Below are 22,742 nucleotides of genomic sequence, written 5' to 3'. Positions count from 1 at the left end.
ATCCTCCTGGTATTCGCATTGTGCATCTCCCTTCCCTAACCTGACTAACACAAAGAAATTTCTCCTACATAGCTCACACATGTGAACAAAAATGGAAGTATGTGTCAGGCAGCTTCCCAAAACGTTAGGTACCCAGTCATCCTTAACGTTCTTTCATGTGCTGAAATGGAAAACAGTAACACTGGATATCTCCAATTCTCTCTTAATTAGAGTTGCAGCTCCCTTTAACCATTAGAGCTAAGTAGTAAATTGCTTCCAAAATATTGAGGTGAGATGAGGAGTCTCTCAGTCATGATTTTGACCTACCAGTTTCAGGCGCAGCAAGTAACCAGAAGAACTGAGGATGCCTGAATCAGCTGAGCATTTTACTAAATCACTGGGAGAGTCCACAAATGTTTCTTCCTAGGTGGCTGCATACATACACAGATCCAGCACCTGCTTTCAATCAGTCAGATTGCTCATGTGCTAACTGAAGCAAAATCTGGCATGGTGGGGAGCGAGGATGAAACTACTGTTATATAAAGAATGACCAAGGTGCCAAGGGTCTAAGCATGTGGTACAGTTGTCCTGAAGTAAGTGTACTTGTCACTCTCCCAGAATGTACCCCAGTGCTCTGCGCAAAGTGGTTGCCATTTAAGAATATTTGCTAGGGATTTATACCTTTTTTTCACCAACAATAACAGAGCTTTGTTCCCCCTTCAAAATTAATTTGACCTGTTCTTGGGAGTGAAGATTCTCAGCATCGATGGTAACTTTTTCCTTTTCCTAAAAAAAGAAAATAGAACACAAGTCTGATGGCTAGGGGCCCGATGACAGAGCTTTCGTATGGATTTTGCATTCTTTTGTAGCTCCCCAAAATCATGCCAGGCCATGGGAAATTGGACTTTAAGGGTGTGATGCTCCATATATTTCAAAAGAAAGCCTCTCTAACATAGTGCTAATGTTTTGCATAAATTTCTTAGGATAATGCTTCTGAGAAATTATAAGCTGGTATGACACAGTACAGAGGCAATAATAGAGTAATTATGTAAATGTAGGTTGGACTTTCATTCTAGCATTTTTGCACTAAAATATCCCAGAGAATATTGGTGCTTTCCAGTGGTGTAGGCCTTCAGTCCCCTTCTTTACTAGAAAACTTAGGTTCAAAGACAAACTCTTAATGGACGCCTTGTGGGACTGCAGCCACATTAGCTCACAGAGGTACTGCCTTCTGCTGCTGCCTGGCCAGGATGCTTTCTACAGAGCTCAAACACTGGTAGGGCTGAGCCAGGAGCACGGAGACACCTCTGTCCTGTTCTGAACTACCTTGGGAGGCCAGGAGGAGGAGAGGTGATGCAGGTATCTTTGTGCTTGTTTTGTCTATCTTGGATATGACATGCTGCCTAATGACAAGAGAGGGCTCATGCCTTGTTAACCTGCAAGAGCTGCTGGTGGCATTAAAGCCCCGTGCTTAAGGACTGACTTCCTAGCGCCCGTCTGGGAACCTGTGCTGTGCCTTGTGTAGCAGGTGCTGCACCTCTTCTGGTGAGCACTCTACTGCTTCTGGCAGCTCATGGCTCTGACCCCTGGGGCCGTGAGTGAGGCAGCTGCTGTTACTTGTGTAAGGAGAGCGCAACTCCAGCGACAAAAGGTTTGGAAACAGTAGCTCTGCACTGCAGGCAGCGCCCAGCTCTGGTTGCTCTTGTATTAGATTTTATGTAATTAATTAAGATAGGTATGTTAATTACAAGCTTGCTGTACCTTAGCATAAAGATTGCCATCTCTCTTTGGTAGTTACAGTAACTCCTGCTGGATGGTCAGGGCAGCTGTAAAAATACCTGTTCTTCCCATCCATTCCTCCCTTACACAGGAAGCAGAGAAGCCCCAGGAAATACAGTTGAAACCAAATTAGACGGCAGCAAGGATGCTGGAAAGGAACAAATTGGGAAGTGTCTACTTTACGCCAAATCATTTTAAGGACAGCTTGAGACGTGCAAAAAAAGATGAAAATTACTGGGCAGAAAAGGTATATGGCAGAGCACTGAGCTTGTGAGTTATCACGTAGCTTTGACCACGTACACCGCTGTATTTATAAGCTATGCTTACTAGCAAAAATACATGGCCAGGAAAAACACTTCTTACACACTTTGCTTCTGGAGCTCTGGGTTGCTAACAGTACATAGCTCAAGAGGGCAGCTCCGTTAACATTTGTAGTAGGGAACAGTGTGTCACAATGTTTCTATCGAAAAAATTCTGCTTGTGTTGATTGGAAAAAAGCCCATTTAGTTCCTTGACTGCAAAGAAATTTTACAATTTCAATTTTAGCTCTTGTTGTTGTATAAGGAACTCCCTTTGAAGTTGTTAATGGTCCAGGGAGATCTTGTTTTGTGTTATTTGAGTCTGATATACATTATAGTCAGATTTTGATCCTTTGTGACAACAGCGTAAACTCAGAATAAATCCCGTTGGGATCCTGGCCCATGGCCCTTCAATGGAGTAATTCCGTTGCAGGTGGCAGCAGCATCTGGTCTTTTATGTTTTTAATAGTGGCTGTGAGGTCCTCAAAGGATCACCAATTTGTCTGTGGCTCAAGTTCTTTTCTTTCAACTAAAGCTTGATAATGATGTTCTCACCCACAGTTAAAAACCAAGAAGTGTAAGACAGCAGCGCTGTGGTTCTGCAAACAGCTGCACCATCACTGGGACTCTGTGAGAGTCAGCGTTATCTGTAGGGATCTCAGCCCACAGGCAATACTGTCAAACTGAATTTTGCAGCTTAAGGTACCTTTGGGGAACTAACTTCAGTGGCCCTAGGTGCTTTGACATTGTATTAATGAGGCTATAATTCCAGCAGCATTAATGAGACCTCAGGATGTAAAAGGGAATGATTCACAGAAAAACACTGTGTTCTCTCATTCTGCCACTGTGGGAAGGCATTGGCAATGCATGAGTGGGATTTGTGGTATTTTTCAGTTCACATACTTAGGGATTTCCTCTGCAGCTTCAGGAAGGGCTTTATTTCACTGCAGGAAGAAGTGACAGGGGTCCCTTGAAAGGAAAGGTAAGGTTTCACGGGTTAAAGTGTGGGGGTGAAGAACGACTGGCTAAGGTTAAGGGACTTTGTTCAGGCTGGCAGGGTGACTTTTCTGCACAAGCTCGTGGACTGAGACAGATGGATCTCATGTTGGATTTTAAGGGACTTTTGTTTCGTCTTACAGCAAGCTGGGGAAAGCCAGTGTTGATGCTTAAGAAAAGAGCTGATGCGCAGGAGATCAGGGCTCTGTTCACAGCATTGCTGCAAATATTCATTCAGGGTCTGTGGCAGATGTTCAAGCCTGGCCAGCTGTTCTGGTGGGACATTTGGTGACCACCGTTAGGGTGGTTAAACATTGCTGGATGCCTGAGATGACTAACCCCATGCTATGTGCAATTCTTACCCCCACTTCCTCCTCCGTTTCTTTCTCCTCTCCTTTTGTTTGTCTTTACTTGGTTAGCTTCCAGCCAAACACCGAGGAGCAGGGGAGAACGTCACTCAGCACACTGAGGAGGAAGGCAGGGTCACAGCCCTGGCTCCTATGGCATCAACACAAAATACCCGGAGTGGAGTCTGTTTCCTTAGTGGGACGTAAGCTCTGCCCTGCTAGTCAGGCCCGTGATCAGTTTGGCCGTTGGCCTAACTTAGGGTAGATAATCTGAATTGTTTGCTGTTTAAAAAGACGGAAAGGGAGGGGAAGAGTTTGCTATGGTCCTATCAAGAAATAGCATGAAAACTAATTACAGCATGGGAGGGAATGGGACACTAGGGTTGTAATCCAGGAATGGAAAATGTGGGCTGTGAGACAATGAAAAACTCCTTTTAAGAGATAGGTACTTTTGACTTGCTCCAGAAAAGGGGTAGTGAACAAGCGAAGATGGTTTCAGTCACTTTTTATGTTCTCTGGTTTTGATCTAGGTCTGCTCCAGCTCCTACCCAAGGTCCCACCAGTGCTGGGGCTGCAGGGCTACCTCCTGCTACCAATGTGTCAAGCAGCAAACGGCTGCAGCAGACACAAGCCCGGGTGGATGAGGTAAGTGGCTCCAGGTGATTTGTTGCTCACCACAAGGGTGGATGTGGTTGGTTTTTTTTTTTCTTTAAGATGGTTTCCTCCCTAGTGATCCAGCAACTCCTGCTTATCTGAAGGCAGTGGACCTAGGTGTCACAGGGGAGAATGAGAGAGAGAAGAGCAGTTCAGATTGCTTAAAAAATCACCTCCAGAACTGCACCACCACATTAGGAAATGAAGTTTATCAAAGGATTGCATTTATGAGGAAGCAGAGAATACAAGAGAGATTCTGAGTATGAACATCCTTGTACCAGTAACACTTCCACAGAATAAACGTGGGCATTGGTGCCAATTCAGGAATTCATCCCAGTCCGTCAGGTTAGGAGGAAATGTCACAGTGGAACCAGCTCTTTGAACGTGATCCTGCATTCCTAAAGGTTAGATGCTAATCTCACAGGCTGTTTCACAGGGACAGACCATCAGCTTCTCATAGATAGATTCAAGCCATGAGTTTTGTGTTCAGGGGTTGTGTTCATTAGCCACAGCTCTATTGATTAATCATCACAATTTATCCCCAAAGAAAGGCACTCACACATGATGTCATAACAGCATCTTCAACAAATTCCCACTCCTTGTGTTGGTCTTGGGGGACCACGTGCCTGTTCCAGCTTGGATCCTTAAATTCCTGTAGCATACGGACTACCCTGCCACCTTGGCTGTAATGCCAGTGTCCATGTAACTGGGGTGTTAATGGCAATAAGTGAGCATACCACCACTTATGGGTGTAGGCCCTGAGTATAGCAGCAGTACAGTAGCAGCTGTAGCATCCTTGCACACCTGCTGTGCAGATTTGTGTGCTGTGTACTAAGTATAGAGTTTTGCTAAACCCCTACAAAGACTTAAGTAACTAGTTGCCTACTGTCTATGGGGAAGTGGCCAGGGCTTGTGTGATTCTTTAATGCCTATTCAATAAAATACACATTAGAAAATAGCTATTTAACTGCATAAAGGCCTCTATTTTCAAAAGCTCCAGGTATGCTTTAAAAATAGTAGACAAGACCTCACAACATCCAACTCAAATGCATTTCTTAAGATGAGTTAAATACACCTGTCAAATTGAGCTTTGTCTTTTTGAGAACTTTTTCTTTGCTGAAGATCTGAAACAGGGTCTTTCTGGCCTCCCTATTGCTGATACTCAGAGCTGATCACAAGAACATCCTCTGGCTGCAGAAATGTCTGCAGAAATTTCAAGGCCAGCTTCTCTCATTATCACCAATTTTCACATCACGCTAACTTCATTGATGTTAGTGGAGCGTGTCTTGCAGTGGGGAAAGGAATATTACATTTCAGCTTTTGTCTTGGGTCAGAATAATGAAACGAACTTCTTGTCCTGAACATATTACGTCATGATGGTGCTGTAACTGTTTATGTGAGCTACAGCAAAAGTAATTGTCCCTAGAACATAAAAAATAATTGCTAGTTATTGTCTAAAATGAGTGATGCAGGTCAGAAACATAGGGCTCTTCAAGCAGATCAATGGAGATGGCTCCAGTGAGGCTAGTGAACCCCCGCTTTGTGTTTAAGATACTCTGTATTCTGAGACTTCTCACTCAAGCCCATGCAAGTTTGTCTTCTTGTGAAGCATGATGGCATAATTTTGGCAGGAATTCTTACCTAGTATGAGTAGCTCTAGGATTTGAGGATTATACAGGTGGTAATCAGGATCCAAATTTTTTTCGCCTCCCGTTTGGGAGGGAGGCTGAGGCTGGTATGGGTTTTGAGTGGATAGCACATGGTCAGCAGATTCTTGTTTAATAGGGAAATCACAGTACGAGAATAGACGAGGGAGGAAAATGCCACTGGGCTTTCAGTACTCTGAAGTCACCAGGGTGAAACTGGCTTATAGCACCTAAGGAACTGATCTGTTAAGCATTGCTTTGACCTTCTTCCCAGATCCTTCCTGGTTGGGTTTTTTCATGTCTTGTGGGAAAGTAATCTGTAGGTGGCACCAAACACCACAGCACAGCACTACACTCCTCTGGCTCTTCTGCCCCAAGTGCTGTTCTGCACAGCACTTCAGACCCAAACCCGAAACTCAGCAACGCGATCACGACTTTGCTCAAGAGAAAATTTTTGGTCTTAGCAAAATGACTGACATTTTTAATGCTATATCAATGCTGATATAGTGTTTCAGCTATATGCATGTTGGGTTTCCCCCTCTGATTTCTCTAGGCATCCTAGAACTTATTTTCCAAGGCCCAGATCTTGATTTTAGTCTAGACAAATGTTTCTTTATTTGACAAAAATGGAGTCTCATCTGGACAAGTGTTCATTGCAGTCAGGTTAAATTCAATAAATAGTTCTGGGCAAAAAAAAAGAGAGAATGTGTAGGAAATCTTACAGTATTTTGTTTCAGCTTTTTCAGATAGTTTAAAATTTTCACGACGAAACATTGTACCAAGACAAAATTCAGCTAAATACTAGCTGAGAAATGCAAACAAGATTTTTTTTATTTGATATGAACTTAAATGCTTGGAAGGTTTTGGTTTGAAAAAGCAAGTACGAAAATTTGGTTTGACCAAAACATTTGATTTTGGTTTAGGTTTGGTAGACAAGTGGAACTAATGTTTCGAGTTTTGGAACAGCATTTAACCCTATGCCAGTCCTTTCAAAGACTCTTTCACTACCAGTTTCATCTCACTGTGTTTAAATAATGTATTTTTTTAATAACTCTGGGGTTTTGCAGGTAATAGTTAAATTATATTAAATACAAACAACATGGCCTTCCTTATTACAAAGTATGAGAAGTGACAGACCAGCAACCATATTCACTGCTAGAATAAGTGGACACAACTTTACTGAGATTGGTATACTGTCTAACATTTATATTACTGATAGATTTGTATAGGATTTCTATTTAGAGTTATTGGCTTGCTAGAAGAGGATTTTTGTCTAACTCGGTGTATAAAATATATATGTGAAAGGGCCTTATCAATTGTGTACTGGGTGTGCACACTTTTTTCACTGAGGCTGTGTAAAGAAGTGGCATGAGCTCCCTGATATACTTCAGGCTGAATTTTCTCAGGTAAAATTTTCTCCTCCTCCACTTTCAAGGAGGACTTCAAATTATGGCCGGGAAGTCATCTTGTCCGAGAAAGATCTGCAGAATGAGTAAATTCGTTGGTCAGGAAATACATACAGTTCCCTTTAGAGTGGCTTTTATCTAGCCAATTTCTCTAGTTCAGGTAAGGAAGTTAAATTAAATGTGTAAGGAAAACAATGGCTTGGTCTTAGCGATGAGTGGACAAATGTCAGCCAAAATGTAGTATAAGAGGTACTGGTCTCCATCAGGTTTTTGTATCTGTAGCAAAGTAGCTAGTTGTAGGCTAAAAGAAATGAAAAGCTTTAATGAAACTACTTACGCTATTTCATAATGTCCCTTTATTTTTTACCTTTAAGGGCATCTGAGCACAGTATAGCTATGTTCATCTGTATTCTCGCTGTGTCTGTTTCCATAGGCATGGCTTTTGAGGCACTGTCCAGGTAATTGCCATCACATACCATAATGGCAAATGGCTGGTTTCAGTATGGTATGTGATATTCCAGAGTGTGAACATATGGGTGACCTTCAGCTTTACTGTGTGTGGAATCTAATGTGAGGCTGTGCCTTTGCAGGTGGTAGACATCATGAGAATGAATGTGGACAAGGTGCTAGAAAGAGACCAGAAGCTATCAGAGCTTGACAACCGGGCAGATGCATTGCAAGCAGGTGCCTCACAGTTTGAAACCAGTGCAGCCAAACTGAAGAGAAAATACTGGTGGAAAAATTGCAAGGTAAGGAATATAAATTCTTGTTAAGAATCACTTCATAGCAGACATTACTTTCACTTGCATTTAATGGGACTTTGCTTGCAGGATGGCATCTCTAAGTGGTCTCAAGGGGAGAAAGAGATGCCTTGCCCTCTATGCTCAAGGATAAAAAGTCAGGCAACTTTGATCTTTACCAGAACCTATTCTTTAGATAATTTCTGCAGTATATAAAATGTAGATACAAATTATGATGCTTCAGTCAGTGCCTGCAGATAGGGATGGGAGAGCATTCCTTGTTAATTCATGTCAGTTCCCTGTGTGAACCACAAAACCTGAACAGGTGTAGTGAATTCTAGTAGTGGGAGAAAAGAAGTTTTTTTTCTTGTGGGAGATCGTCAGCCTCTTGATCTTGCTTTAGGATGGTAAACTACCAAAAAAATACTCAGTTCCACAAACCACTATGAGAAGTGAGGAAATGACAGTCTCTTTTAAAAAGGGGCAGATTAAGGTAGAGGAGGACTTTAATCAACCAGCTCTTCCTCTGCTGTCTTCAAAGTCTCATCCTTTCCCGTGAGCAGAGGGAACCTCACTCTCCTTTGCTTTTTCAGATCTCTTCCAGGATTTGTGTTTTCTGGACCCAGAAACTTCAGCTCCTTTTATTCATATAAGACCCCATATCCTTGCTTCTTTCTACTCATGCACCACCAACATGAACACTATGCCAAAAGTTCAGCTTCACTTCCATTTCTCTTCAATACCATCTTTGCTGCTGACCATTCATGTCCACCCAAATAAAACCACCCGTTCCCAAAGGAGAATCCCACATGTATCTCTCACCAGTCTGTTGCCTGCTTTTTCTCTTCAGTCCACATGTAAAAATGTAAATGTAAAGCAAGGCAAAATATTCTGGCAAAACTACATGTACAACACTCCAGAAATAAGTGGATCTAGGTTAGAAATTGAACTGAGCAGTTCCTCTGGGCCTCTTCTAGCTGTTGCCCTGTTGCTTTGCCTGACAGTGCAGGAAACAGGGCTTTTGGAAGCTCTAGACACAGATTTTGAGTTAGGTTCACCTATGCTGACTGCAGTCACCACAATGACCTACACTACACTAGACCTTCAAACCTACCCTCATTCTCCTTTCCTCATTGTCGCTTCCTGCTTTACCCTGACAAACAGAATCCCCCTGTCCTTTCTCTGGCTCCCAGACTCTGGAAGGAGGGGGGAAAATAAATAAATCTCCTGCAAGCCAATGGCTGGCTCTGTCCTCCAGACGTATGTTGGGAGGAATGAAGCCCTTGATTTGACACGTCTGTGCTTCTTGTTTTTCAGTCTTTCCATTTTCACTAGGCTACTGATGGGAATTGGACTGCAGCATCTCTGGTGACCTCATTAGCATTCAGCAAGTTGCATGTGGGGGCCTCTACCCCACACAACTCAGTGCTGGTATGGTCTGTGCACAGCTGGCTCTGATGTGTCTGTTCCTGTGGGAACAGACTTCAACTTTGCAATGAGCTATTTCCTAGCTAACACACTGGAAACCCTGCTGGCTAGCATGGTCTACCTCTCTCAACAACACAAGTACACAAAGCCAGCACAAATAGCTGCTAGGCATTAGGCACCTCCAGCTGACTCTTCCCTGACTATGGGAATGTGATGAAAAGTGATCAAGTTACTCTCGTTAAAGTGGTACATGGTGATGTGTGAATCCAGCCACTTAAATCACCTCTGGAGTTGTTTTACTTCAGAAGAGGCTATGTTCATTGCTAGTGGTCAGCTGTTCCTAATATTGATGCTAAATTTGGGGCCTTAACAACTCTGTTGCAGTGAGTCTTTGCACAAATTAAAAGTGCAGGGAATGAGCCATTAAGTAAAAGCAAAAAAACCTGAGGGGTTAATGTCTTTCATGTGAAAACCTGACTTTCTCTTTTTTTTTTCTCATAACTTTCTTTTTATAGATGATGATCATCCTTGGTGTAGTATGCGCAGTCATTCTCATTATAATTATAAGTGAGTAATTAATTTTCTCTTTCATTTATGATCTTGATAGCTCTGTGACTTACGAAGTGCTGATATATTAACAAACAAACAAAAATGGATATAAAATTATTTAAACTGATTAATTTGTGAAATTCCCCTTCTAGTGTCATGCTGTTATAGTGAGAATTACTGCAAACTCTCCGGACACTTATATAGGTAGAATTTGTTGACATTTTAATGTATCTTACATTAGCATGTTGCATAACTTTCCCTAGGATTAAAGATTCTCCCTTTTCATGTTTATAGAATTTTTTGTGCAGTCTCAGATATCTTCCTTTCATTATAGGCAGTGCCACAGTCCTGGTGTTTTCTAGTGAGAACAGTAATGCTTGAATTACCTCAAGCCTATAAAAAGAGGGTGAAGGTCCACAGGCAAACAGGCATCTGATGCATTTTTTAAAAGCATGTAGGTGCCTAGTTCCCACCAAATCAGCTGGAATTTGAGATGTTGGTGCTTCTGAAAATCCCTTTACATCTTGAATACCTGAATATTGTTAAAACATTGCCCAAAGTCTTAATGATTTCTTGTCTTGAAAGATCATCTCATTCCACACATTTGTTACAGGAGAGATAGCATATCAATGAATAATAGGAGTCGTGCTGGTTGGGAGCCAGGGATCTTGTAATGACAGGAACTGAACATTTTATTTATGTAACCCCTGTGTTAGCAACAGCCGTTATGTGACATAACTGTAATATGGCATTAACTCCTAAAAGGGAGATTTCTTGAGTGAGACAATCCAGGTAGTAACCCAGAAGAGATTCACCAGGAGGCTAGACTGTGGATGTGACTTAATTCCTAGCTCTCAAGTTACATGCCTTGTATTCTGCATGTTTCCATTTTCCTCTGTTGCTTCTGCAAAGAAGGCTTACAGAATCACCTGTAAACATGACTAAATGGATTGAGATACATGTGGCAGTTTATTAGTCTTATCAATGCTGCCACCAGAGTGACCCAGAATAATTGTAGCGTTTCATAACACTGATACAGCAAGAATGGGAAATGGCTAGATATTAATTAACTATATTAATTGGGTACTCAAGGCAACTGGCTTCAAGGGAAAGATTGGCCTTTGTTCTGCAGTCTAGTGCAGCAACCTGGGAAGGCAGATGTGCAGCCATTGAATTGATTGCTATGTATATATATGCATCATTGAGCATTATGTGTATCTTAACAAGAAAGTAAAAAGCAGACGAGATAGCTCATAATTTCTCCTTAGAAGTTGAGGCTGAAATTATATATAAGTAATAACATTTATATATAAGTAATAACATTGTTTCCCTCCTGGTTTTAAATGTTGGATGTCTGTCCTGGTAAGTTTAGAAATAGACATAGCAGGTCTGACATGGCTTGGGTTGGGTTTAGGCTATTTAATCACAAACTTGAGTGTCACATCATCAAACCCAGGTTACGGCTTACCATAGTGAGATCTAGTGCAAGTCTAGTGAGATTTAAATGTACTTAAGCTCTGGATCTTAAATTATTTTTTCAGTCTATTTGATCCTTCTGTAATAGTGCCTAAAGGTTGCAGCTTCAGGAAGGACCCTCTGTATTGAACTCAGTGATGTATTTATTTACAGTAGCTCTCAAGTACATGTTTAAATACTCTTGACATCAAGCATCCAAGTGCTGTCACAGACAAGGCCTGCCTGACTTCTCCAGTCACTGATTTGAGTGGGGACAAGATCATACCCTCCATGCAGGGCTGGCTATAGATGAAGATAAATTGGGCAGTTCCTCATAGCAACAAGTTACCATGGGTGGTGAAATGGCCCAAGACAGGCTCCCTATCATCGCGGTAGTGGGGCCCTGCAAAAGCAGGCTGGATCCCTGCTGAAGGAAGAGTTATAACATGTGGGACTGCAGGTGTTGCTGGAGCTGGGGATTGCGGCTAACAGCACCATCAGTCCTTGCCCTTTCTATCTTTCGAGCCGCAGTCTCCCCTGCTTTCCACTCCAGTTCCCCCTCCAAACTCCTTTTGACACAGGAGGAGCATCCCCATTCCAGCTAGGAAGGTATACTGTGTTCAAGACACGTCATGCTCTTTCAGCAAAGATGTGTTAAAGGTGTTTGCCATTCTCTTAGAGCACATGCTTCTGTGAGATAAAGCTTAACAGTAACTCTAATAACTGTTGGTTTATGTCTTTTTTTTTTTTTTTTTTCCCCCTTCTGCTTCCTTTCCCAGTTTATTTCTCCACTTGAAAAAGCAAAGAAGGAAGACTTGGCACAACTTTGTTCATATCAACCAACGGTATCAGTGTTCCTTTGTTGAACTCCGCTTTTTAATTCCCGGTGTCTTGGGATTTTTGCTTGTAATAACCCATAAGCATTCGGTGTGGTGTGTTTCGGAATTCTGTTGTTTCCACAAGAAACTGTGCCAGCTAAATACTGCCAAGTAGATCCATACACTGTCTTATCACTGTGTCTTAAAATGTGTATGCATTGACCTTCAGAAACTGTAGTATATGAAAAGCATCCTAAGCATCTCGGGATCAGAGAATGCAGCTATGGGGAAGCTCCTGCTTAAAGGGACAAGGTGGATTGGACCCAAACCTAAGGTTGCAGCAAACATTAGAGCCAAAATTCTCAATCTGAGCACCTAAAGTTGGATGGCAAAATCCACTATCAGATGTAACTTTTTGAGGTAGTACCTGCTACTCCCATTGAAAAGAGTGGCACCTACAAGTATTCATGTAAGACATCTTATTTTCAACGTAGCCAACAAAACACAGATTTTTTTGAGATTAGTTGTAGTATCCAAATCTAAAAACATTGTCTGCAGGAAATAAATAGGACTGGATTATCATCTTCTATGGATTTAAATTTTTCCTTATGGGGTGTTCTGTACAAGCAGGATGACCTCAATATGAAAGCCAGAAAGAAAACTGTATGAAAACAAAAAAGCATTAGCTAGCACAATCTTGAAAAAGCCAAGTGAAATGCAAAAATTGTAATACAGGCACCATAAATGACCAAGATACAGACTTTTGCTAAAAACTCAAGGCACTGTTTGTCAGACTTCATGGGACTCTCTTGAATGCCAATCCCCAATACTTATGGCCCTAACTTAAAGCACATGAACAACTTTGGTGATGTCTGTGGCTTGCGAGCACAGTTGTAGGAAGCAACCTCTGCAGCATTTTGCAGAAACGGTCCCTACTGTGAGGACCGTTCAAAAATCAGGAGAAGAAGGTATGGGTAAATAGAGGGAACAGTGGAGAGAGGCTGAGGAAGAGAAGGGTGCCTAGCAAAGCTTTCTTGGAGAAGAGGAAGGCAGAGAAATATTGTTCCAAAGTGGTGGTGTTAATGGGCTTTTTAAAAATTTAATTTAATTTGTGTGTGTGTGTATAGTTCATAAACTATAGTGTTGTCTTTGTAAAGTGCTCAGCTGAGATATTTTTCATACTCACTTTAACATTTGATGTAATTAAGAGAAATGATACATTGCAGTTTGAGAGAAAGTTCTTGTATGCTGTTGTTGTAGGGTTTCTCCCAAATGTTGAATTCCTTGTTTTTTCTTTTTTTAAACACTGAATAATTTAATCATAGTTAACCAAAATAAAAATGAATTATCAAATTTTGAGCCAGGAAATTCTGAATGGGTCTTTTTAGTATAACTCCTTTTGAATTTCTAAGAAGAATTTGTAGAATTTAAAAAAAAAAACAACCTTTTTTTTTTTTTTTGTCCGCAATTTAATTAGGGCATAGAAGTGGTGATAATAGTGGTGTAAATATTCCCACTGTGGAGCATCTTTCTTGACATGGTCTTATATTAAAAAAAACAGAGACCCAGACCAGTTCGCTGCAGTGGGTGTATATACAAATTGTGCTTAAGTAGAATTTTGCAGACAGAATAAGCAATGATCAGTTGAAAGGTTCCAGTTGCATTTTTTTCCCCTATATATTTATTACTTCATATTCATATGTACTGTTTCATATCATTAAGTAGTAAGTGGCCACAGTCTTAATGAAACTTAACTTTCAAAGTTACTAATGTGCTACTGGACTCCCTGGTATGCCCTGTTCACTTCAGTCCTTCAGCTGAGTGAGTACATAAAAAATTCTAAAATCCTTATGGGCCAGACAGAAAACTCTGCTGTCATGAAGGACATTGACTCCATGAGGTGCCACAACTGAATGCTACATATAATTGAGCCTTCACTGGAAAAGGAATAAGCCGTCCAAATTCAGGACCCCTTTTAAACTACTAAGATATTTGGCTAGCTGATATGAGAGAGTTATCTCCTAAGAGTGAGACCCTGCCACCCATACCCATGTTGAGCATGGCTTGATCCTCACAGGGCTTCTCTACAGGAATGCTGAAAAGACTCATGAGATGAAGATATAGCTTTCACTGGAGATGGTACCATCAGTAAGGTTATATGCTGATACAGATCCTTAAAGTAGACGGTGCCTTCTCCTATGAGTCTGAACTGACTACTTAGCTGATACAGCTGCAAATACACATCAAGGAGTTTGAATCTTCTAGCTACAAAGATGCAAAGTTTCCAAATGAAACTGCTATAAGAATGCAAAGCCTACACCCTCCTAGCTAACATATCTCAAGCAAGTTAATAATCAAAGTGGGAGCTTTAGGGGAGAGTGGAGAAGAGAAACTGCTGGCTGTGGAATGTGTACTCATTCTCCCTCAAACCAGTAACTAATGGGGATGACTGCTAAATGTTGGTGAGAATTTGCAAGGAGTAGTTTAGTCAAGAGACCTAGCCTCTGGCGGGTTGTAAAATGTTTGTGAAGAGACAATTTCCTCCTGTGTGCTAATGAAATATGCTAAATTAACATGTTTAACTCTTTTAAGTTGTTTGCATATAGTGTGCTTGTGAATGTTCGATGTTTGCTACTTGTGCTGTGCTGGTTGGTTGCAATCAGTAAGATAAGCCACGTAACATTTCTAATTCAGCCCAGAAAGCAAGTATGTCCTTCCCTGATGCGCAGAGCCAGAGTTGAACTGCTCCTGCAGAGGGTTAATTCTTCTGCAAGGAGAATAATGGTAATATAGGACTGTTTGGGGTTGTAGATTGTGCAACACCATCACATATATGTAGACTGGTACAGAGGACAATCTATATAAACACAGTTGGAGATCTTACTTGTGTTGAAGCCAGGATTGATTGATTTCCACTCACTGCCTCTACATTTAAAATGTCCATGCAGTTACAACTGCCTACTTGTAATAGTAAATTTCCCATGAGAAGATTAACTCATTCTTGTTTAGTCAGAACTGATTAGAATGTCAGTTACTGGGTAGAATTTCAACTACTACTCTTCATCACTAACTACTCCCTAGGCTTTTACCTTGGGCTGGTAAAAAGGCACAAAAGGGCTTCCTTTTACCCACTCCCCAGCAAACCCTTGGGACTGCAAGGCTGATTGCTTTCTGACTGCCATCTTGGGGACTGAACTGAAGTCTTCTCTGGCTGGCTGCAAGGATTTTGATAGCTTTAGTCAGAGTTAGATGTTGTTTGAGACTTGTGTATTCTATCCTTATGAGAAGCACTTGCTCTTCCTCTGATTTCTGGGCTACAGCTGAATAGCTAGGATGATATGCCATTCAAAACCAGCATAGCTGAAATGGGGTGGTTAGGAGCTGGTCTGTGCTTGTACCACAGCTGCTGTTTGGCTTGCCAATGAGTGCACATCAGCTTCTGAGGTTGAAGAAGTGTTATTTGCATCCACAATCCACAGGCTAGTAAGGTTCTGCTTGGGCATTACACCTTCTTCCTTCTAATTCATCTCACCTTGCAATAACATAAATGTGTCTTTAAGCCTAAAAGAATTGGTATACGGAACTTGCAGGAGCAAGTAGCGTAGAAGCCCAAATGGAGCACTTGACCCAATTTTCACTTGACAACATTATGTAACAGCACAGCCAATCCAACACAGTCCAACATAATCCAATATTATTAGAAGGAGGAGGGGAGAATCTGATAAAGATTCTGAATGTAACCTAGGGTCTGTAAGACAAGAAGTGATTTAGAAATGTAATGAAATGTTTGATTTTTAAAGTTGGCCCTTGAATTCTATTGGAACCTGCATAAAGTTAGCCCCGGAAACAGTTCAGGCAAGTAAAATACTTGGCTTTTTTCTTTTTAAATGGTGATCTGCAATAAATGACTTAAACACTCACAATGACGGAAGAACAGGACAGTATTAACTGTGCAAGGAATCAATTAGAACAGCTACAATCTGCTATGTTTTTGTCCAGGTAGCAAGACCTTTTGAAATTCTCCTATGTCTGTGTCTCATTTCTGTCACTGCTCCTCTGACAGGGCTTCACATAACTTTAACATTATGAACAGCTGAGCTACTTCTTGTCTGAATACAGTGGATTTTAGCTCTTAAGAGCAAGCTCATGACTTGACATCTGTGTTAGAAAGTACCTGTAAAATGGTGATGACTGCTTCTCAGAAGTGCATCTACCATGAGAGACTCAAACTTCAGGAACTTTTAGAAGCTCAGATGTTACTCAACTCTTTTTCATGCTTTTACAGAGTGAGTTTTTCTCTATTCCATGGGAGGTTATCCACCCAGTGGGAGTATGTATAATCTATTATTTTTTTATGACAGTGCCTTGATCACACATGTTGGTGCTAGGCCTTCACAAAGAAACTAGAGAGCACTTGGATGTGATCCAGGATTTAGATCTCAACCCTGCTTCTCCTGCCCTTTAAACAGGGAAGAGGGCTAAACCAGTAGCCACATAAGGCACTGGGCTCACTCCCAGTGTACACGGTGAGTATTGGAGAAAGGCCTCGAAGAGACCAAAGTCTCTTTGGTTTGGATTCATGTCCCGACCTGAACTTTAGACTCAGAACAGATCATAACCTTTGGGCTCCCTGTGTAGTCAGAATAGTGAGATGCTCTTCCAGCCAGTTCTTCCTCTCACCTGATTTAGGTCCCTCTTGCTAGACAAGATACATTTGAGCATGTGTTTCTTCATGCAGGAGAAAGCACAAGCACCCTCAAATTACCTTCTTTAAAAGCAAAACCAAAAAGGCTGAAGAATGTAGTTTGAAAAAAATGAATTGTATCTAGAGAAATGATTGGCTGAAGATTTCTCAGATGGTGACATTATTTTCAGGAGGGATACTAGATTGGGATGTATGAAACAATCAAACCAGAACCTCACATCAGTTGTTCTTGCTTCATCTGGTCTCCTTCAGAAATACTTCTCCATTCCACTTCAACAAAGGACTTTGTTTTCCTCTTCAGCTAATTTCCCTTCCTTATTTCATTAATGTATGTCTCCATTGATGTGCTCAGTAGCTTTTTTTCTCCATTGAGAACCAGAAGACTGTCTGCCTTTAAACACATGCATAAAAAGAGATGTGAGCCACCCAAAGAGTTTACTTTTCTTCCTGATGCACTGACATTTAAAATCTACATCTTACAATAAAGCAGAAAAAACTGTGGCAGTCCGGTTACATGCAGTTTTGGTGGAGTAAACACTTGATTATTCAACAGTGAGTCATTTCTGCAGTAACCTCATTCTGTCATGACTGTATCACATCTGCTAACTCTCCAAAGCAAAAATCATAACCTGTACTGGTTTAAAACATGAATACAGCATCGTGGTTCATACGTAACACTCTATTTGGCCAAAGAAGTTATGTGCTATAAGTTTAAACGGGCAAAGTACTTGTTCTCAAAGAGAAAATATCAGAAACAGCAAAGATAATTATGAAGAAAGCTCCTTCATTCTTTAGCTCTTCTCACAGTGTCTGGCTTCCCCATTATTCTTCAAGTTTCTCTTCATTCTCTTAGAAAGTCTTTGTGGTTTTGGACTGTAGGGTATTTAGAACATAGCATATTGGGGCTAGGATTGTTCTGCTGCCCTCTGAGTTGACTCCCTGCCTTCTGCCGTATTGTTATTGTTGACCTCAACCAGAGCTGAGGCAGGCCTGAGTGGAGCAGAACCTCCTCCCAATAATGTCCAGCTGTCCTCAAACCAACCTCCACTGATGGGACGAGAACACTGGAGGCAGAATATAGCTCCTGGATCTTAATTTGGTTTAAAATGATGTGGTACAAAAGAAGGCTCCTGACTGCTAGACAACAGCATTTTTGCTACACTACTTTAATTGTAACACTGGAATTTTAATTAAACATATTTAACATTTCTTGTAACAGTAATTTCATCAATTTTGATGGAAAAGAGAGGAAACAGCAAATAAGGATAGTGTGATAATGACAACATAGTAAATTGGGAAACGGTTTAAGTGAGATACAGCCAACATACAGTAAACTCCTTTTTATAAGTGGCTATACCCAAGAGCACCTTTCGTATGTTAGAACTAAGCAGTGCTAGTCTATTGAAGTGCATATGGACTACTACTTAAAATGAACTATGACAAATGGTAGTTGAATGTACTTCCTTTCACTTTTTTCTTGAAAACACTGGAGATAATATGCAGGAAGGATGATCTAGTATTTTTTGCAGAGCGCGCCATTTGGGGTATACCGTCCAAAGACATGCTGCTGTTGTCAGCTGCAGTAGTGGTCGAGGACTTCAGTCAAATAAGGGCTCCAGAGTGCTTGATGCATGGATACATACTGAATGCTCACTTTGTTGTATAGCACTTCAGTCTGCCAGTAATGAAGTCTTTTTGACACAGCATGATTATTTTCTTACCCTTGTTCCACTCTAGTATCTATGCTTGTCCACCAATAAATGATCTAAGGAGAGGATGGAAAATCACTTTGCTGAATCCATTACATTCCTGTCATGTATATGTGAACACATGGTGGTGGTCTGAACTTTTGTAATGAAAAGAGTTTAAAAGAATTAAGATGTCTCAATATTTTAATCTATCCTTTGAAATTAGTTTCTCCCCCTGATAAGCTGCAGGTTTGTTTAAAAAGTAAATAATGGCAGCTGCTGTTGTTTTCTTTGTTCAGTGTTTGAGATGATAGTGCATATAATGGAGCCACAAATTCATAGATGCACAATGCATGATTGTTTTCAGAAGTTCAGCTATTAATATTTATAGTATTGACCTGAAAGGTTGCAACAATTTCTCCATTAGTCACGGTAGTGTTGGCTGAACCTGAAAATTCAGCGGTCAGTGTGACTACTGTGCTGCTAGCAAGCTACAGTGTACTAAATAATGCAAGTTCAGCCTTTCATGAAACTTAAAGGGAAAAAAGATCCTGAATAAAAGTAGAAATGTATAGTAAAGGCCATGGGTATACAGTTTAACCATTACTTATTTAAGTATTATCTATTATTTAAGCGATTAGCAGTTATACAAATAGTTGAATAATTAGCTTCCAAAGCCTTTTTATTGATGAAAGAATATTTTTTCTCATTAGAAATGCTAAGTTCAGTCTATATTCCATTTACTTTTTCCCCAGATTGGAAATAAAATAAAATGCCATGTAGCTAAGGCACACTCAAAGGTCTGCACAATAAAATGTTACTGATAGCCCACTACTTGTCATGAAAAACATCATTACTTTGTCTTGTAAATGAAAAGTCCTCCCTCCCCAGACCACATACGTGGTAAAATATTAGTCACATTATGTATATCAGCACCACTGAAAGATTAGAAATTAGTACCTCCTACTCAAGAGCAGGGCTTAAAAACATCCTTTGTCTGTTGCAAAAATACATTTTGAGGGGGAAACACCAACTGTTGTAGAGGTTAAATTTTTACTTGACAACTCCTTTTTTCCTCCCCCTTTCTGAAAGAAGTGCTTATATACACAGACAAGCATTTGCCATTTGGGTGATACGTTCTCTTTCCAAGTATGAAAGAGATGAAACATAGCCAGTATCTCCTGTGAACAACCTCTAGTTTGTTTTGCAGCATAAAAAGTTCTTTTAGTGGCAATATATGAACTCTTATTATAAACTTGCTTTAGTCACTTCAGGAAATGAGTTTGTAGCCAGCTAATTAGTATTTCCTTAATGACTTACGCTTGAGTCTTCACACAGAAAAGCAGCCTCTGGAGGTGCTATCTAATCAATTCAGCACTGTAGACTTAAAATGGACAGATGGTTGAGTATTTCACACTCTCTGGCCCAGAGTGAAGAGCAAAGCATGCCCTGTTCTGGAAGAGACTTCAACATGTGCTTAAGCATATTGAGAATTTCCATTCTCTGTTTAGGACAACAAAAACCCCATCATTTGTCCTTACTAAACCCAGGCCTGATATGGAATCTGTGCCATGTTCTAATTCAGGAGAGGAAAAGCCTTTCCTTTCAATGATAGAAAAATTAGGTTGGAAAGGACCCGTGGGGTTTATTTAGTCCAATCTCCTGCTCAAAGCAGGGCTACCTTTGAGGTTGGATCGGGTTGCACAGGGTTTGTCTTGAATTTTGAAAATCTCCAAGGCGGGTGATTCCACAGTGAATTCTGCCATTGGATATATTCTCTACCCTACCAAGGCTGATAAAAGTGCAGTATGCACCTTCATAAGTGTATGTGGTTTATGTTTTTTCCTTTTTTTTTTTTTGTGCACTGATCTGATTAGAGTCAAATTCAGATCTAGTGGGAGTAAGTGCAACCCTCATTTTTCAAAGAGCTTCCACTGATATCAAGAACTTTTCCTTCTTCCTCATTTACGTTGGACTAAGCCAGATCTGATCACGCTGAGGGTATCAGTGCATTCTCTCCCCTCTGTGTATGTGAAGCCTGCTCCTCTGACACTGAAGCTGAGGATAGGCATAGGATCAGATTCAGGACATCTGGTAAAGTCTAGTTCTGTACTGTCTGAGGTCAGTGACAAAACCTTAATTGGCTACTAAGTTCCTAGACTGGCACCAAAGAAGAGGATTTACTGAGATTACTATTTCTCCTCACAAGTCACCTTAGCAATGCCACCCCTCTTCCAAATGCTGCTGAATTGCAATGCAAAACAAAACCCTTTCTTCTACCTCTTTCCTTTTAGTTTTTGAGCTTTACTTCCTCTAATAGGAATAACCAGAAATAAGTTTTCAGTTGCCCTTTTAAAAACTAAACTCCAGACCAAATCTTTAATTGCATCCTTTTAAAGGCCACACAGTAGTGTTAAGGTATGTAGTAATGCACTCAGAAAGGATCTGAAAGTCTGTGCTGAGACCAGCACCTCTCACCTCATAGACTCAGCTGTACTGAGCAAGAAATTGTGATTTGTGCCTCTACAGAAAACATTACATTTGCATCTTATTAGAGCTACCTGGGGAGGAAAAATAATGTTGTGGAGACCAGGAAATTTCTTAAAGTGCTTTACCTGGAGGTCAGTGGAATTCCATTTATAAATGATGAATGCATGCATTTTGATGCTAAAATTGTGGTGACTTACAAAGTTTGATATTACTGTACTTCTCTGTGGATGGTGATTTTTTTTGGAGTGGTGAACATTTTTTCCAAGAATATCATAGACATTTGTAATATGTATGTTTGTGCCAATAAATCTTGTTTTAAGAAGTTGCTTTTTGTATCATTTCTGCTCCCAGTACACACAGTTTCAGGACAGTTAAGCAGCTTCAACTGATTCCCTCTCTGTGTTAAGTGCTGAAGACTTCTGGAAATTAAGATTTTCTAATTCACACTGAGTTTTTATATATTGAGTCTAATAGAAGAGAAAAAACCCAAACCACTTCTGTTGTATAAACAATAATGAACTCTGTACAAAAAGGGAGAGGGGAGACAGTGGTACAACCATTAAAGAATTGTGAAGAGGAGCAGATGGGAGAATGCGTTTAGTGCATTTGACCTTATTCTTAATGTTCTTAATGGTAACATATGTTTTCCTTTTAATAGGGCACAGTTAACATGGGGAACTCATTGCCACAAGATACTGTTAGTTCACAAATTTGGTGTACTTTGGATACATTTTTTAAATGAAGAAAGAAGGATTCTCTGCGAGAGGGATACAGACTCTCTTGCAGGGTCATCTTCTGCCTTCACTTGAAACAGCTGATGCTGGCCACTAGTGTGATGGCTTAATGGGTCATGGCAACTGTTGCCATCATTATTCTTAATGAGTAATTAAGCTCTTTGAAGGGACAAGCATTGGAAGCTGTTTTTCTCCCCCTCCTAGTGACTGCACCTACATTTTAAAATATATAAGCATCACATAACTCCTGGGTAGCTCTGTACCTTCATGCATATGGGGTGTTATTCTCATTCAACAGCTCTTCTATTTTGTTGCAAATGAACTCAGCACATATAAAGGGCACAGTATCATCTCTTCCCACCTAAACACACCAAAACCAGGTAATGTCAAGATGCCTTCTTGTATGACAGTGCTTTAGTAGTAAAACTATAGTTTTTTCCTTGGTAACTCTTAGCCTACCTGGCAATAAATTGGGGGCACTTTGAGTCTATAAGGAGGAGCTGGGAAAAAGCAATCATTGATTTCATACGGTGCATATTCTGGTCTACATGAAATAGCAACCAAGGACTAAGCGAGAGGATGAATTAGGCTGATCAGTGCATATGAATGTGGTACTGAAGAACACAGGAAATTGATCAAACCCAGAATGAGGCTTATGCTAATAATTAAGAGAGCACAATGGGCTGATACTCCGTTAGCACTCTTATAGTCAGGTTGTGTAGTTAGAACAGTTTTGTTGAAACAAAATATCCCAATTTCTGACTTTTGAGCTTACAAAGAATTCTAGCAAATGATAAAACCAAGTGAAAATGAAATTATGTGTAGTGTAATGTAATGGGGAGATTAAGGTGGATATGGCAGAATCAGTAAGATTATATGAAAAATCTAATGTATTTTTGCATGCTGTTCAGATAGCAGATTTGCATAATTAATGGAAGTTCAGGGAGTAAAAGGAAGGACTGGTTCTTAGGGGTTGCTAAGTTATGTGGGGTGAAGAGCTCTGGGATTTAGATATGCTTTGGAAAGTCA

General features: G+C 40.5%; 1 protein-coding gene across 1 annotated transcript; it reads left to right on the top strand.

The window, feature by feature from the left end:
* The first annotated feature begins 1,871 nt into the window (after window positions 1–1,871).
* On the top strand, window positions 1,872–21,304 carry LOC128149287 (vesicle-associated membrane protein 2-like). The gene is given in 6 exon segments (XM_052804309.1): window positions 1,872–1,975; window positions 1,977–2,005; window positions 3,931–4,045; window positions 7,697–7,855; window positions 9,790–9,841; window positions 12,058–21,304. Coding segments are annotated over 6 exon segments (444 nt in total). The 5' UTR covers window positions 1,872–1,903; the 3' UTR covers window positions 12,075–21,304.
* The last annotated feature ends 1,438 nt before the right edge of the window (window positions 21,305–22,742 follow it).

The sequence above is a fragment of the Harpia harpyja genome, chromosome 12 (assembly GCF_026419915.1).
Source record: "Harpia harpyja isolate bHarHar1 chromosome 12, bHarHar1 primary haplotype, whole genome shotgun sequence".
NCBI lineage: Eukaryota > Metazoa > Chordata > Aves > Accipitriformes > Accipitridae > Harpia > Harpia harpyja.
The sequence above is the reverse complement of the archived record's forward strand: the minus strand, read 5'-3'. Positions and strand labels throughout refer to the sequence as shown.